Genomic DNA, 16,659 nt, shown 5'->3' with positions numbered 1-16,659 from the left:
TTACATTACATTTTGTAATCGTTGACATGTTGTAGTCTTCTGACATGCCAGCAGATGTCAGCAATCAGTTGTATCATCAGCAGGAAGCCTCTTTCAAATCTTAAATAGGAAGTTTTCTTGTGAATTCAAGAGGTAAAAGAATTAAAAAAGGGAGTAAATGTTGTTCGCCCCCGTCTTCAGTGGTGAACATATTGTTCTGTGGTGCACTGACAGACCAGTCAATGAGGAAGTCACTCTTGCACTGTCTTGCATCAGCAGAGGGAGCATAACAGGAGGAGCACTGGCAGGAAAGTGAAACCAAGCCTTTTAAACAGAGTTTTGTGAAGCGAGTCATGGCTCTGGGACATGTGATCCTGTAGATAAAAAGCTGGGTGTATGATGACATGGTGGACAACACAGCAATATAAAAGTTAACAAAAGGAGACGCCCGGCAAAGAGATTATTAGTTTTATTCATGTGCATCAGGATACACAAATTGGATCTGTACATAAATATTGCATTTCACCCAAATAATAGAATATTACAATCGTGATTAAAAGGAAAACTTACAGGTGATTTCAGAAAAGTGAAGATGTTTTGGTGTCATAAAGAAGACTGCGAAAACAGTGAAAAAAACGTTGAATGAACTGTAAAATCTGGAACTATTAGAAATCTATAAAATACATCTCAGATGCATTAAAACAAACACCTGATAAAACTCTTCATAAAAGCTATAAAACATTTTGGTTGAAAGGCGTTCTTCGAGTTCACATAAACTGTGCATAAGAACAACATGGGTGCAACAAAACGGGGCACACATTTCAGCTGTCTATCGTTGATGTTACTGGGACAATCTTATGTACAAGTCACATCAACATGCTATACCAAAACAGATAACAAGGCAAACAGCAGCCTTCAACAGCGTAGCAATTAACACTCATTTTCAAAGTCGTCTTCCAAATATGAAAAGCTGTTTGAAGGAGTAGCACCAACTTTTTACATTTTTTTACTAAGTTGTACAACTTTGGGGTGTAATGGTAAACTACTCAAACAGTAGTTCCATCAGGCACTGTGTTAAACCCCTTTAAAGTTGTGACATCAGTAACTTGAGTGAGGAGACGCTATGTACCTCGAACATAATTGCTTTGAAACAAAGCTGCATCTTTAGGCAGCTCACATCCTCCCCCCTCCCTCCCTCCCCCAAAGTAAGACAGAAATCTCCAACGAATACTTCTGTGAGAGTGGAATGCTGTCTAATACATTATCTACACTGACCTGAGTAACTAAAGCACTTGAAAGATAGGCAGCGAGATCATTACCATCTCACTGCACTAACGTGAGGCATTATTTGTGAATAAAAAAAAAAACAGTTCTCACAAACATACTCAACATAACAAAACCAGTTAATATGTGATTGCCAGTGCGATTCATCTTGGCAGGCTGACAAACAAACCGCGTCAAGTTCGAACTTTGCATACCTCGCAGATTAATGCTCTGCTTTACCTTCATAAAGTGCCCTTGTCAGCAATATAGCTTGAAGATGGTTTAGCTTATGTACGACCTATAAGCTGTGTCTGAGGCCTACAATAGTCTTTCAGTGCTTTCATGATGATCATGCAATCCATAAAAGGTCTTTTAAGATATTTAGGCCTTGTTTTCACATGTAAGCATACTTTTTAAAAAACATTTTCCCCCTCCTTTCACCAAAATCCCCTTGACAAAACTTTTGTTTTACAAAATATCTGAACGTGCATGAGAACGCAAAACCTGTTGAACACCTTCCCTGGCACACTGCCTAGATGTGGAATCCAAACGAAACAAACCAGTAGGCAGCCATTGGTGTTGCTGATGTTCACAAGGGTACGCAGAAAGTGGAATTTTAAAAACTCTGCACTTATTAAGACGTTTTAAAAAAATCTGTTTTACTGACCTACAACACAGTTTGTGTGAATGCAAGGCTGCGAGGGAAAGAGGTCTGTTTAGTAAAATATATGTTTACATGTTAACAAGGCCTGGAGTATTCAAATACAGTGAGATCAGAGGCTTGTACTTATCAGTCAGGCACAGTGCTGGTAACGCAGACAAGCTGCTGTGGGGCCATGACAACAATGACATTAGTGATACAGGTGACACCTTCATGTCCACGCATCTCATACTTGCAACTGTGAGTTTGTAAATGATTATCTGCCAAAGGTATATCAACACTGGCATTTATGTTTCAGTGCAAGTGTGTGTCAGGAGTGCATTTAGGTGTAAAATGTGTCAGTAGCACCTCAACATGGGTGTGGGAAAGCAACTGCTTAGTTGCCACTTACTGATCTTTGCATCGCGACGATGTGTTCCTGACATTCTATTACTTTGGTAGTGCTAAGTTGTCAAAGAGGCATCTCTTCTTAGCAGTGGCGTGAATAGAAGCACAACTTTACACATTAACACCAGAAAACAGACTAAAATACCAGCGGTTATGTTAAAGGCTGAAGAAGACAAATGAGGTGACAGCAAGGCTGTGGGAAAAGATGATAAAACAATCAAATCATGTGAAAGGGAGTTACTGCGCAGGGAACAGGGCTGAGTGGCCTTTGGAGGTTGTTTATGAAGCACCTTGTTTTTGGGTGGGACGGTGTTTTCTGTTGTGCATCTCAGAGAAAACTTTAGGCTTCGTCATCCTCGCTTTGGGATGGCAGGTACTGGGCGACGGGTTGCAACTTGGTGACGTGGCCGATTCCTTTGGTCACGCCCTCTCTGAAGAGCAGCTTCGCTCCTACCTTCAGGTATTCAGGGTGCTTGATGAACTTAAAGAGGACCACTGCTTTCTCACCTGTCCTCAGCTCCTCCTGTAGTACAGTGATGCATCATAAGAAGAGGATGAATAAAGAGAAAGCATTCAGAATAACCAAATGTAATAATAGTCCGACAAGGCCAACTGCTGCTCAGTAAATGAACTAACCTTGCCGTACACAGCTTCCACAGTGGCGGTCTGTCTCACATTGCCGATGTGCACAGTAACCTGGAAGCCCTTGTGGAAGGTCTTGGCATGGAAAAGCAGTACAATCTCAGCCTCAAACATCCAGCAGATGGTAGGATCCATCTCCGGACTCACCATCACCATCCCCTGCAATTGGAAAACAGTTGATCATCATTGACATTTATTTTAATAAAAAAATGAGAAACACACACTTATAATGGGATGGACAGTATCAGAGCTGCCACGATTAGTCAACTAATCAACTGGCTGATCTAAAAAAAAAAAAATGCTCGTCTTTATCATTTATGATAGTGAATTATGATTAAATTTAAAGACATTATTTCGGGCTCTGAGAAACTGTGGTAAACATTCTCACAAATTTTTGACATTGTATAGATTAAACGATTAATCCATAAATCGTGAATATAATTATCAGATTAATCAATAACGAAAAAAAAAAAAAAAACAGTTGTTGCTGCCCTAAACAATGTAGGGAAAAAGATTAAAAGGTTTTGTCTTACCTTACGTAGTAGTGACCGATCGAAGTTACCCAGGGCGAGTGTGGCAGCCTGGCCAGCCCGGAGTACCCTGCATGCCGAACGATTCCTTTGGATGCTCCCGATGGTCAACTTGTGGAACTGGCCAGAGTCTGTGGGCCCTACCACAAGATGATCTCCCTCACGGCAAATACCACTGCACAATAAAAGAATATCTTGAGTCAGACACAATGTCCATGCTAGACAACAAAACAGAGAAAGCAAGTGGAACAGAGGAACATGAAGCAAGCATTTCAGCACACTGACCTGTACAGAGTACCTCCCACGACAGTCCCCACCTCTGGCACTGTGTAGATCTCATCAACCTGTAAAGATGCACACTGCTGTCAATCACATCAAAATCATCCGTAGGTATTTAGACTGCAAATTAAATATTGTCTATGTTTGTGCCAGCTGATTGCTTTATCTCAGACTAACCTGAAACTCGGTTAGCTGTTGCATAAGCTCCTCCTGTGCCTTGCTGTTGCTGAGAGGAGGGATGATGTTGAAGAAGACCTTCAGCAAGTCTAGACTCTCTCCAGACACACTGGACAAGGTGAAGATGGGCGTGATGCTGCCGGGCAGAGCACAAGTATGTGATCAACACAAACAGACGTTCTACTGTTATGAGTTCTAAATAAAAGAGGAAGCATACATGTTTCTGCAAAACAAAAAGAAACCTTAAATAGTTCATACTTTGGTGACTGTGCGAACTGTTGTGCTGCTGTGACGGCATCATCGTTACTGCCTATGACCATGGGCACCTTGTTGCAGCCCGGCTGCTTCAGGACGCGCTCCAACTGCCTCACCGTGCGCTCCACTGTGGCTCGTGTACAGAGGTCCACCTTACTGATGACGATGAAGATGGGCACCTTCAGAGCCATGGCAAGCCCAAGATGCTCCCGTGTTGTACCAGCTGGAAAAAAGGCAGTAGGGATTCAGATAAAGCTACTGAAGGGGTTACATAAGGGAGTCCGCATCCTTCTAGGGTAAGGGCTGTTGTGACCTAAGATAACACTGCTTATCAGCTGACTCTTAATTAGAGTCTGAGGGTCAGGAGACCATGTGTTCAAACTGATAAGACCAGGTAGAATTTGTCATGACATATGATTACAATGTTGTTAGAAGAAAATGATAAGATAAGTTAAGGATTATTTAAACACAAATTCATATAAGCATTAATGCCTTGCATCTCACAGAGGCAGCAGTGTCCTGGAGGCATGGTGCCTGGTGGGTCATGTTTCTTTGTAAACAAGGCTGGCATGTGACAGAAAGCGATATGTATGGTATGTGTATGTATAATAACCCACTAACCGAAAGGAGTTCAAGGGTACTGACCCATAACACACATTATAGAGACAGACAGACAGACAGACAGACAGACAGACTCAAAATACCCTGACCTCCTTTATCACCTAAGCAACAGATTGTTATGTTTGCTGTGTTTGTTTTTTGATGATTCTTAGTGCATCCAAGGTAAAGGTGCATAGATTAAACACAGATGATGAGCGAAGCGGATGTGCCAAAATCTCTGATAAAGCATCAAAGGAGGATACAAGATGATTACTCGCCCTTTGGCTTTTTTGGCTCGACAGAACCTAAGACGAGTCCTATGCATTACACAGATCAATTACTCTGTTTCATAATTAAGGCTGTCGCTCTTGGGTTGCAGACACCGTGTCCCCTTTCTGTCTGTTGCGTAGCTGAGGTGGTCCTCATTCTTGACCCCATTTCTCCCCCAGCATGCTCTATTTAGAAAATACACCCACACAAACACAGCAACGCCTACATTCAAATGTCTGCAGAAATTCAAGAATATAAACACATATAAACTAAATGATAATTATGTGAAATAGTTGTGGCATTGCAGGTTGAGCTTTATTTTGATTACTCCTTGAGGCCCATTTCAGTTTTCCTCTGAAGTGTAGTAATGGATCAGTCTTGTTGATTTCATATACATGCCTTTTAATGCCCCACAGGGTTAAGTATTTTCCTTATTTTCCACAGCGGAGAATGTAATTAAACTTTGGACATATTGCTACAAGCAAGCATAAATAAAATATTGCTCAATAACCAAAAGACACATCCAGGTCAAAGGTACATTAACCACAGATTTAAAATCTGCCTGCCTGTCATGGCTGAAAACTTTGCTTTTTAAAACAAGCATACTGGACATTTAGAAATCATACATTCAGTATGACCTTTAAAAATACCTGGCAACTGCCAACCATACATTTCCAGCAGCTGAATATAGTTCACCTAATAACTCCAGCAGACTGTGAGCAAAAGTGCTAAGTTGTGAGAAATGTCTCCATGGCTCAGGCTTCATTTAGGACTCCTTGCTATGTGCAAAACTTAGAATTTACAACAGATCAGGGTTCGTACACATTTTTCAAAGTCAAATTCAAGCACTTTTCAAGCACTTTTAAGGGTCATTTTCAAACTTTTCCAGTACCTTATTGCTGGGTAAAAAAAACATATCTACAGGAATATATATACACTCAAGATTTTTTTTTTTCACTTTTTATCACAATTATGTACATTGTATTATGCTGTAAACTTCTAACATTATGTTTCATAATAGCAAAAACTTTAGAAATTAAAGGAGATCACAAAGTTTTATCCAAAAAAAGGGAAACCACTTGCTGTTCTTCAGGCACGCTTGAGACAAGGAGAGATCTGAGAGCACCCGGTAATTTTCTTTTTTGACATAAACTTTTATAAGCTGTTCGCTTATTCATCAAAGTTTATTAATATTGAACATGTCATCAGTCCAAATTGTATCAAATTCACCTTCTCCTCAGCCATCCTTCTCTATTGCTACCAGGCTGCTTATGTGATGATACACACACAATGATTTTATTTCTCCTTGTACTAAGCAAACTATCCAGTCTGATCCCAATTTTGCCAAGACACAGAGTTATAATGTCAAGCACTTTCAAGCACTTAAACTAAAATCCAAGCACTTTTCAGACCTTGAAAATGCAACATTGAAATTCAAACACTTTCAAGGATTTCAAGCACCCGTACGAACCCTGACAGATGTCTTAATAACTCTGTCATTTAAGGCTATTGCTTTCAAAAGCTCAGAGAGGTACATGTACACGTCTACAGAAGGTCACAAGCAATAACAGCGTGTTCTTATCTGTGTGCACATGCTCTGCCCCCAGAGCCCCTCCTCTTTGCTGTCATTTGGCAGAGTAAACAAGACTAAAATAAGTCAGGATGGCCGAGCGGTCTAAGGCGCTGCGTTCAGGTCGCAGTCTCCTCTGGAGGCGTGGGTTCGAATCCCACTTCTGACAGTAACCCTTTTGGATCAAATCCCACAAAACTAATAGAACAGAATAGAATAGAATTACTTTAATGATCCCAGACTGGGAAATTATTTAATCAAATAGTCTTCTATTGTCACGGCAACACAAAGTACATTTAAAGACTTTTAAGCAACAATATGTCTTCAAAGTCAAAAGTGAAGAATTGCTAAGTCTTTCACATCACTTTAAGTAGCTCAGATTTCTAAGTACGTCCTTCCTGGACATGGGTATGGTTCAAGCTTCCTGCACTCAGTCTCATTTGCTGTTGTCATAAAAGGTCTGAGGGTTGGTGAAAGCACATAATGCTCTACCGCAGAATGTTTCTATAAAAGCAGTTGTCAAATTTAATGTCAGAGTAACAGTAAAGACCCAATGAAATCGATGTGATGCAGAGACACAGGTAGAATTTCAGACAATATTAGACTAACCAGTGATTGAAACAATGGGAGCAGTCAGTAGTTGAAGGTCTCAACTTTATTCAAATGAGGGTGACATTCACCTGTCAGGCATTGAGTGTTTCACCAAATAATTAAATGACTTGTGAACGTCCAAAGTAAATATTCTGAGCTGATGCATGGCACAAGAGGACCTCGTTTACCTTGTAATCAGCGGAAAAACATTGTCTTCCGTAGCAGGAAACGCAACAACCTTTTAGCATGTGGAGACTTAAAATGCTGATGCCTTGAATTAAATGCTTAATTTAAACAATCACCGTAATTTATCAGAGAAAATAGCAACTTTTACCCCTATGCAAAAGGCTAACGCCTGCAAGTATGTGGGGAATAACTTCTTGAGAATGTCAAATTTTTTGTTCTTTAAGCAAAGTCAGCAATGTTGACATACACGACTCTCAGACAGGAGTGGATGGTATCCGAGATATTATGGGACTTGTAGAGTCAGGAGGGATGTGGGGTGGACATGGCAGTGGTAGAAATGGATGCCTGTTACATAAGCTCAGATACCACATGTTTGCAAAGTGCTAAGCCAGCTGGTCACCATAAGTCCACTACAGTGTGGAGGAGTGGTGTAAACAAACATTGACAGCAATTAGTGTATACTGTCACTTATACACATACAACCTTGTCACCGTTTATATCACTGTCCACATAAACTTTGATAACGTCAGGACTGTTTAATTTCAAATATCAAATTATCTTTATATGAGTGATTGTGAAAATGTGATTGTAAAGACAGATTATATTGTAAATCAAGCATTTTTGAAGGATTATATTTGAATTCAAGCAAATTCCTAACCTTAAAAACATAAACATTAAAATTTAACCCTAACAGGTAAAAATAAAAATGTTTCAAAATTTTTGGAACTTTATTAATTAATCAGATGATACTCACCAATGCCAGTATTTGCGCTGACGACCAGCATAGCAAAATCTGGACAGTAGCTGGTGAGGCCAAAGATGGTGGTCTTTAGGTACTTGTGGTGACCCGCAAGATCAATGAATGTGATCATTTTGGAGGCACTCTCGCAAATCTCCTCCGCTGTCCGAGACTCGCTGTAATTCACAACCTGGGAAAAGACGATACCATAGTTGTGAGTGTCATGATCTTGATATTACCATATAAAGAGAAAAGATGCAGCAAAAACTACATATTCTTCAGTTACTTATCTCAGGGTCCGTACACTTTTTTCAAGGTCAAATTCAAGCACTTTTCAAGCACTTTTAAGGGTCATTTTAAAGATTTTCCAGCACCTTATTGCTGGGGTGAAATACGTATCTAAGGGAATATATATACTTGTGATTTTTTTATCACAGTTATGTACATTATCATGCTGTAAACATCTACAATTATATTTTATAATAGCAAAAACTTCAGAAATTAATTATCCAGTCTGATCCCAATTTTGTGAAAGACACAGAGTTATAATGTCAAGCACTTTCAAGCACTTAAACTAAAATCCAAGCACTTTTCAGACCTTGAAAACACAACATTGAAATTCAAGCACTTTCAAGGATTTCAAGCACCCATACGAACCCTGTTATCAAAAAGTACAATTCAGGCAAGATATTTCTTACTATTACTTGCATGTGCATTAGTTTACATTGCTCAATTAGAACTTTCCTTCCTCTTTATCACTATTACCAAAGCCTTGGTAATAGTCTTGTCTGATCTACTGAATAACTTAGTAAATCCCATGATAATCATAACATAATGTCTTCAACCTGCACCGTCATAAATCATAACTAAGTTACACATTTTTCATTTTACTGGTGTTTCCTCACCTCTCCTTTACTGTTGAAGCCAAGGATCTCAAAGCTGATACTCGATGTGCGTCCCGTTTGGATCTCATGCAGATGTCTGAAGAGGTTAAGCCTCGCTCTTCCCCGCCCATTGTCCAGCTCACCCTGTGTCAAAACACCCAACAGAGTGGACTTGCCAGAGTCCACATTACCAAGTACAGCTACCCGCAGGTCCAAGAACTGCAGGAAAAACACAAAGAATGAGCAGTGATTAATACAAATGAGCGGATCAAGAACAAAAGAACAACAACCAGAAAGAAAAAAGCTTCCACAGTGGCCCTACTAACCTGCTGGTCATCTGGCACCTTGCGAATGAGAACCTCAGCAATCTTACGAGGCACATCGGAGTCATAGTCCACCTCTCGCTCTCTGAGAACAGTGATGTCTGCTCCGACTCTGTCCCAAAAAAAAAGAAAAACAAATAAATAAGGTGTGGTGTTTTTTTATTTTGTAAATACAAAACGATCACTTGTTATTAACAGTATGCTTATGCATCTGTATTGTTTAGGTTATGACCTGTTGTCAAACAGTGACACCACGGTTTGAATAAAAAGAGAATTTGATAAAATCTTACTTCTCTGCCAGCTTGTGCAGCGTTTTCAGTGATGCCCTCATATCTTCCTCTGATAGTCCCACCAGCATGCCGTTATCCTCCACACCTATCTGATAGACAGCTTCGCCTCGACCCTCCTGCAGTCGCCATTTCATTTGTGTTGCTAGGTGCTCAAAGCGGTACTGTGTGGGGTTTACCAGTTTCAGCTAAACAAAGGAAAAACTTCAGACATTAGTGCTGAACCTAAACACAGATTGAGGAATGTGTAGTTAAATGATTCTAAGTTGATGTGGCAAGGGAGGCGGCTGCCCAGTTACTAAAAATGCTCTTGCTAATCCGCTGTGGTGTTGGTTTTCAATGGTAGACAGTGTGAGAATGCACTTACAGGTTTGGGCATATTACCAACATATTGTGGACAGCTTATTGTAATAACCAACAACCTCCACCGTCCTATAATGAAGAGATTGACCTAGCCATAAGATATTCTTTGCTACTAGTTCAATATATGTTTTTAACACAACCCAGTCCTTGCATGACAGCCAATATGCTTACCTTGTACTCTATATTTCCCTCTTCGGCCTAAGAGACGGGGAGGGAAACAAAGAGAGACAGAACAGGAACAACAGCTGTCAGACCGTAGAGAAGTGAGACAACAGCCTATTGATTTGTTAAAAAGACAAAAAGAAAAGCAATCTGACTGAATGAGCTGCCAGTGCACTGCTGTGAATAGGTAATACAAACTGACTAACAGTGGGTTATTAGGCAAAACATTGGAAAGTATAAAGGTCAGTAGGCAGTCAATATACACATCTCAAATGTATACCAAAACTTATGATCAATACAGGACAGTGGGACTGGTTACGTGCTGGGGATCAGCTGTAACAACAACTGAGGCCATGGAATATGTTGAGACGTGCCCCCATTATGATTACGAGTTAAAGACCATGGTGACTGGTCACAGACTTCAACTAGCAAACATGAGGTAACTAACGTGGTGAAGAAAATATCAAAGTAATGTTTCGTTACTGTGTGGTAACACAGTCCTCGGCTGTGTGAATGTCAGGAATGTAGTAGTAACGTTAGCTAGTTATAGCTCGACCCTCCCCCGTTGGATATTTACAAACACAGCTGTTCCTTTTCTGCTAGCTAGCTAAAAAAGACACTAACCAGCTACAGGAACTGGGTTTTTAATCAAGCACAATTATTTTAAACCAATTTCAGGTTCACAACAAATGTTAGCTTGCCACTGTATTGTTAGCCGAATAAATCGGTAACGTTATCGTCTCATTCATTTTCCTGTATGTTACAGACTAGCTACGTGTCACTACTGGTTCAAAAATAAGTCAAACAGGATAGCTAACTCTGACGCTAATGGGGGATGCAATATACCATACCTACCGTCATCAACATGTACACCAACACACATTTAAGGTTAATGTTATACTGTTATTAGCAGACTTCCACAGGACTGGTACATAATATTAGCTTGATAACGCTAGTGGCGGTAGTTGGCAGCCTTACCTCTGGAGGTAGATATGGGGTGTTATTGCTTGGTTTAAAGTTGCGGGAGAAACGCGCTTTGGATTTCTTGTTTTTCCCACAAGCTTTTTTGGAGGCTATCCCGTAGCCATTTCCCTGTTTGACGCTGGCCGCAGCACCTTGAGACCCCGAGCCGTTTCCATTTCCTGAGCAAAATAACTCCGATACCCGCGCATCCATCAGCTACTTCGGGACCTAAGTTAACTTGTCAGCTCGCTACCTGGATAAATATAATGCTGTTACATTAAAATAAACCCTAGCTGTACGTGAGTGGAATTAGCTTGCTAGTGGTAGCTTCCAGCCCCCAAAATAAAAACAAAGCACCGACCACCCCCAAACTCTTCAAACCGAACAATAACACCGCCGTCCGAGACTGTCTTTTTGACTTGACAGTGTGCGTACGTCACAGTCCGAGATGCCAAAGGGAGCACCTGATTTGTTTAACTGAAGAGCACGAGCGAGCGGTTCTTTGTTTTCTGAGAGGCCTGAGAGCGAATTAAGTTTGAGCCCCGCCCGCCTAGCTACCAAGGTCATTATAACAGGCGCACACGGATATACACCGTTTTACAGCGCTTTGCACCAGATGAATAAGGAAACACCGTTCACAAAAACATTGTAAAGGCTGCAGGAGATGATTACACAAGATCATTAAATGTTTCATCAGCTTAGTCATATTTGAATTTCATTTGACCTATAGGTTGGCATTTACAAGCTATAAAGGAGAACACTTCTTTACTTCTTTGGTAATATTCAATAACTCAATGTTGAGAAACAAGAATGGTGTTTACACTACAAAAGAAACCATAGACACTGGCCTAGTAATACAAAATGTGGTTTATTTTCTCAAATGATTCATCCACTAGTGTGACTTCTTGTTGTTTCCAATGACCATATTTTCTACCAGGCAGCATTACAGCACATTTTGCCCCTGGAAATTGTTTTTTGCCAAATTGGCATTTTTCACCTGGCAACAGCATCCAAATAAACAAACTGAGAGACCATAGCAAGGGGACAAGAGTGCCATCAGGTGTTTGGCTGAAAATATGACTGCTCCATGGACCTCTGGGTGCCCTTGAGAGGATACAGACGGTTGAAGTGCACACTTATACTAATTCAGAGGAAGTTAAGATCGACCAGCATACTACCATATATACAACATATTTGAAAGTGGGTCTGATCATATGTTTCTTTAACCACTTCCTTGTTGTGTAGACTATTTGAATATGTTGCTTCGACCGGGTTTGGCTATATTTGTATAACATATTTGTTTGTCAAATGACTAGACTGGACAGATCAGTTGTTGTTAGCATCTCCATTATATTGCAGTCACTCCTCCTGTTGTGGAAAATACTTATTTCTACTTTACGCCATTATCGCATTCAGTTATTTACACTTTATTTTGCAATTAGCATTTTACCATTTTAAACACTTTGAATCTTTTTTTCATTTCTAGCATGTAAAGGTGCAGTTTAAAAAATGTGTCTACCTTTCAAATTCATACCTAAAATAAATAGGGGGCAGCATATCACTAAAGTTACCACTAACGGTTGCTAATTGTAGCAAACTGTAGCTAGTTAATGCAATTTGTTGTGCAGAAAGCAGTTCAGACTGGGAGCTCAGGGACCGGGGGAGTGTTAGTGTTCACGCTGCTGGCAGAGGAGCTGCGAACACGGGACAGGGCTAGCTGGTTAGCATGCTAACTTCATTAGATGTCTCTGCAACATAATACATAGACAACATAAAGTCAACACTGCTGTTTATTCACATTCTGTTGGTAATTTGAGCTTTTTCATGCATTCTTACATACCGCCCCTTTAAAATCACATGAAAGGAGCATCATCAGAGCTGTGTTAGACAAATAACCAAGTATTTAGGCCCAACATTTTCCAAACTTATTTCAAATGAGTGTTTGGTCTGAGATTTTCATGGTACAATAACCACGTCAGAATATGTTACATTTTCAAGATTTCATGGTATACAATATTACGTAATTATTAGAATCATTATTTTCAAGTACAGTGACCCTTGACGGAATAAAAACAATGTTTTTTGCTTTAAGAACCTCACAAATATTATGTCGTGATAGACATGAAACCTTATATGCCCTTGTAAAATATGCATTCCTAACACTACTGCGATAGAATTCAAAACCATACATGAACAACTGAACATGATATGATAATCATCAGTTTTCACACATACCTTTAAACTGCTGCAAACAAGGTTTAGATTAGTTGCACTTTACTCAAGATGATCTATAGATTTAACATTTAGTCACATAGAATACCTTAAAAGTTAAAAGACTGCCCCCATACAGGAAATTTTTGTCTGCTCAAAAATATGGCACAAAGAACATGATGTATTTCAACACATAAGCTTGCTTTTTTGAAGAGCTCAAAGACACGTCGTTCACATGAACTGTGACTGCTTGAGATCTGAGGAAAGACAGCCAACTCCCCTGTGGGAAATGAATAGTTTTAGAGAGTGTGGCATGTATGCAACTCAGCACCGATTGGCCAGGCGACCTATGATGCAGGGGCGCCACCCATTCAGTCCTGGCTGAGAGATGTGTTTTTGGATTTTTATAGCCTTGTTCCTTCAAACGTCCACATTTTACACCCGCATTTACACACACACACAACACTCCCTTGGTTCTGCTCTTTCAGGCAGCATGAGTTATCCACTGGTGATTCTGCTCTGTGTGGGACTACTGCACCCGACTGCGAGGGCCGTCCTCATGGATAAACTAGCAGACAACAAGATTTGTGGAGATGCAGAATGCTCATGTAAGTCAGAGCATGCACACTTTATCCTGAGAATTATTACACTTAATAAAATGCTTGTATTTCATTGTAGCTTCTGTCCTCTATATTTCCTTTTCCTCTTTTGTCTTCTGTGCATGATTAGATGTTCTGTCCATGGCCACAGCCTCGGATGACTTCATTGCTCCCGACTGCAGATTCATCAACATTAAGAAGGGTCAGATGGTTTATGTGTATTCTAAACTCGTGCCAGAGGAGGGCGCCGGAGTCTTCTGGTCTGGAAGTGTATGTGCATATTTGTCACAATCAGTTACAAAATGCAAAGCTGTGACAAACAAATGTGATCTTTCTGACCTTTTTGAGAAGAAATGTCAAAAAAAGACATTTGCTTAAATATTCAGTTCCTTTGCATTGTAAATGCACAATATTCAAATGACTTGAAGTCTATTGCGGGCACTTGCACATGCAGCATATATAATGTTTTGTATGGTAATTTGTGAAAGAGCCCTCGTTATTTCCTCTGGCAGGTTTACAGCGAGCGGTATGTGGACCAGATGGGCATCATTGGATACTTTCCCGCAACTGTGGTGAAGGAGACACATACGTTTGTGCAAGACACAGTTCAGATTCCCACAGCTGTGAGTATATTTGTCTCTTTTTTAGAGGACAATGTATTCCTTTTTTTTATTAAGTGGTTGCCAACATTTATCTCATTTTATTTATTCAGGCGATGGACTTCTACTGTGATTAAGACGTGACAGACCGAAGGCTCGCCTTTCTTCTCAAGTCTTGCTTTTAGTAACTCTGGAAAGTAGACAGCTCTTCTCTCAAGCTGGTGTGTCCGACTATGTGACATTACATCCTTTGGTGTTGTCTCCAGTGGGAATGAAAACCTGGACACTCTCAGTCCTCCTTTGCCCACAGTCTGACACCCCCTACTGTTGGGTCAGCTTGTCCTTTCTGTCTTTCCTTGTCTTAAAGATACACTTTGCTCAATAAACCCATTTTCAAGTCAATCAGTGAATTATTTGTCAATCAATTATTTAAGGGGGATATAACCATTCTCTTCCAGGTTGCTACTTTGACTCTTCAGGATTGTGAATTGCAATAGCTGTCGTGTAAGTAAGTAACTGCTGTGAAGATCCTCCACTGTTACAAACATATTATCAGATTTAATTTGCAACACTGTTGTAGCCTTTTTTTTATCGCAGCATCAGGGTTTCTTGACACTGTCATCATGTTTGATTACAAAGAAAACTACCTGCAATGCATTCATGATTCACTCCAAAGCAGCAGGGAAAGAATCTGCCTCTTCTCTTTGTCAGAAGAGATTTAGTCCTTAAGAGAAATAATCGCACAAAGGAATGTCTCCATTTTCATTGTATATGAACACATTATCAGCTGTTTTTTTCTGTGTTTGTGTAGGTAGTATGTATGCCCCCAATCTCCTCTCTTACACACTCATCCAACAAATAATGGAGAAACTAATTGTACTGTGCAAGTCACTGTGAATTAACTCCAGTAAATATAATGAGGATCATTAGTTCAGGTGATATACTGAATTATGGGGATATAAGTGGGAAGGCTGGAAGTACAAATACACACAAAGCGACAATCTTACATTTTCACCTTGACTCAATCATTGCTTCCCTCTTTCTCTTGGCAATACACCTTACTGGCAGTGCAACAAACATCCAGCAAACTATAATGCCACAATCTACAAAACAAATGGCTTATGTCATTTTCCCTTTTTTTCAAATTTTGTAATTAGGATTATTCCCACTATATATGAGACAGTGATTAATTAATGGATTGATCTGACCTCATTATCAGGCAGATAGGGAGGGTTTGTTGGGTGGGCAACAAAAAAAAAACCATAAAAGCATGATGTAGGCGTGTAAGGTTTTTTTTTTTTACCTCAAAGAGACAACGTGTAAGCATTTTAGTTGGAAACCTTCAAAAATGCACTTAAATTGTCAACAGAATGTGAATGAGCTTTTCTTGTAGACTGATGCATGTGCAGTTTTGCCACACGCTCTCGGAGAATTCTCAATTTTCTTTTAAATATATCAACATGCCAGACCTCCTTAAAAAATATATAATAGAAAAATATAAATAAAAATATAAAAAAGCTCATAGGTTGCTTACTGCTGCTTAGTGTAAAAATGATCTTTGATTCTTTTCTTTCAATTGCAATGATGTTACATGAAAAAATTTCCCATTAAAGGTTAAATCCACCAGTTTTACACATTGGGCTGTGTTTACAGGCATCGGGGAGTACCGCTGCATACTGTACTAAAACCTTTTGTGGTTTCAGAGGAAGCTGCATGTAATCTGACCAGTGGCTCAGTTGCATTGTGGGTAATGTACGCTCCAGGTTTTTAAAAGCAGTCCACTGGTCTATCATGGACAGTTAAAGGACAGTTTTATTCCACGCATTCTTCTCCTTCATGTCCCCTTGTGTCTAAATCCATGTCTATCAACCAGCCTGTCTGTCTTTCTGTATCTTCCCCCCACACACATCTTACAGAGAACTATCATGATTAAACACTGCCTGACATATTGTCAGAGTTAAGACTCTTTCCAAAGGATGATTTGAATCTCTTTTTGATTGGTTTTTGAATCATCAGTATCTCTGCTTTCTGCGTCACAGCAGTCACCCAGATGTAGCGCTGAATAAAACATCTCAATCAAATATTCCCCATTTACATTGGTGGATTATCAGAGCCGAAGATGTTTCATTGTGATAGAGA

The 16,659-nt window shown here is 39.9% G+C and overlaps 2 protein-coding genes and 1 non-coding gene across 6 annotated transcripts; 2 read left to right on the top strand and 1 right to left on the bottom strand.

Moving 5' to 3' along the window:
* Window positions 1-430: 430 nt before the first annotated feature.
* gtpbp2a (GTP binding protein 2a) lies at window positions 431-11,545 on the bottom strand. 2 transcript variants are annotated; one of them, XM_030441793.1, is made up of 12 exons: window positions 11,127-11,545; window positions 10,158-10,184; window positions 9,627-9,811; window positions 9,340-9,448; window positions 9,035-9,232; window positions 8,145-8,319; window positions 4,177-4,396; window positions 3,919-4,054; window positions 3,748-3,806; window positions 3,466-3,637; window positions 2,927-3,091; window positions 431-2,813 (listed from the first exon to the last, which is right to left on the bottom strand). In XM_030441793.1, the coding sequence occupies exons 1-12, from the start codon at window positions 11,322-11,324 to the stop codon at window positions 2,631-2,633; spliced, it is 1,827 nt and encodes a 608-aa protein (XP_030297653.1). In that variant the 5' UTR covers window positions 11,325-11,545; the 3' UTR covers window positions 431-2,630. The 2 variants fall into 2 exon arrangements, with proteins under 2 accessions (XP_030297653.1, XP_030297654.1); XM_030441794.1 differs by having other exon boundaries at window positions 10,158-10,262; window positions 11,127-11,261.
* trnal-cag (transfer RNA leucine (anticodon CAG)) lies at window positions 6,700-6,782 on the top strand. Its single transcript has one exon. It is a non-coding gene; the product is annotated as a tRNA-Leu (tRNA).
* Window positions 10,569-14,930, top strand: LOC115596588 (otoraplin). Of its 3 annotated transcripts, none has more exons than XM_030441798.1 (5): window positions 10,569-10,587; window positions 13,811-13,930; window positions 14,052-14,191; window positions 14,434-14,544; window positions 14,634-14,930. In XM_030441798.1, exons 2-5 carry the CDS (start codon window positions 13,816-13,818, stop codon window positions 14,655-14,657), a joined length of 390 nt encoding a protein of 129 aa, XP_030297658.1. In that variant the 5' UTR covers window positions 10,569-10,587; window positions 13,811-13,815; the 3' UTR covers window positions 14,658-14,930. The 3 variants fall into 3 exon arrangements, with proteins under 3 accessions (XP_030297658.1, XP_030297657.1, XP_030297655.1); XM_030441797.1 differs by lacking the exon at window positions 10,569-10,587 and adding an exon at window positions 12,145-12,311; XM_030441795.1 differs by lacking the exon at window positions 10,569-10,587 and having other exon boundaries at window positions 13,708-13,930.
* The last annotated feature ends 1,729 nt before the right edge of the window (window positions 14,931-16,659 follow it).

Source organism: Sparus aurata, chromosome 15 (assembly GCF_900880675.1).
Source record: "Sparus aurata chromosome 15, fSpaAur1.1, whole genome shotgun sequence".
Classification (NCBI taxonomy): domain Eukaryota; kingdom Metazoa; phylum Chordata; class Actinopteri; order Spariformes; family Sparidae; genus Sparus; species Sparus aurata.
The sequence above is the reverse complement of the archived record's forward strand: the minus strand, read 5'-3'. Positions and strand labels throughout refer to the sequence as shown.

What these genes read in the sequence shown, in the direction of transcription:
- gtpbp2a (XM_030441793.1), bottom strand. Translation starts at nt 11,324, where the DNA reads ATGGATGCGCGGGTATCGGAGTTATTTTGCTCAGGAAATGGAAACGGC. An exon ending in GCTTCAACAGTAAAGGAGAG is followed by an intron (nt 8,320 to 9,034) that starts GTGAGGAAACAC and finishes GTCTTTTCCCAG; the next exon opens with GTTGTGAATTACAGCGAGTC. An exon ending in ATCGGTCACTACTACGTAAG is followed by an intron (nt 3,092 to 3,465) that starts GTAAGACAAAAC and finishes TTCCAATTGCAG; the next exon opens with GGGATGGTGATGGTGAGTCC.
- LOC115596588 (XM_030441795.1), top strand. Translation starts at nt 13,711, where the DNA reads ATGTGTTTTTGGATTTTTATAGCCTTGTTCCTTCAAACGTCCACATTT. An exon ending in TGGAGATGCAGAATGCTCAT is followed by an intron (nt 13,931 to 14,051) that starts GTAAGTCAGAGC and finishes GTGCATGATTAG; the next exon opens with ATGTTCTGTCCATGGCCACA. An exon ending in CAGTTCAGATTCCCACAGCT is followed by an intron (nt 14,545 to 14,633) that starts GTGAGTATATTT and finishes TTATTTATTCAG; the next exon opens with GCGATGGACTTCTACTGTGA.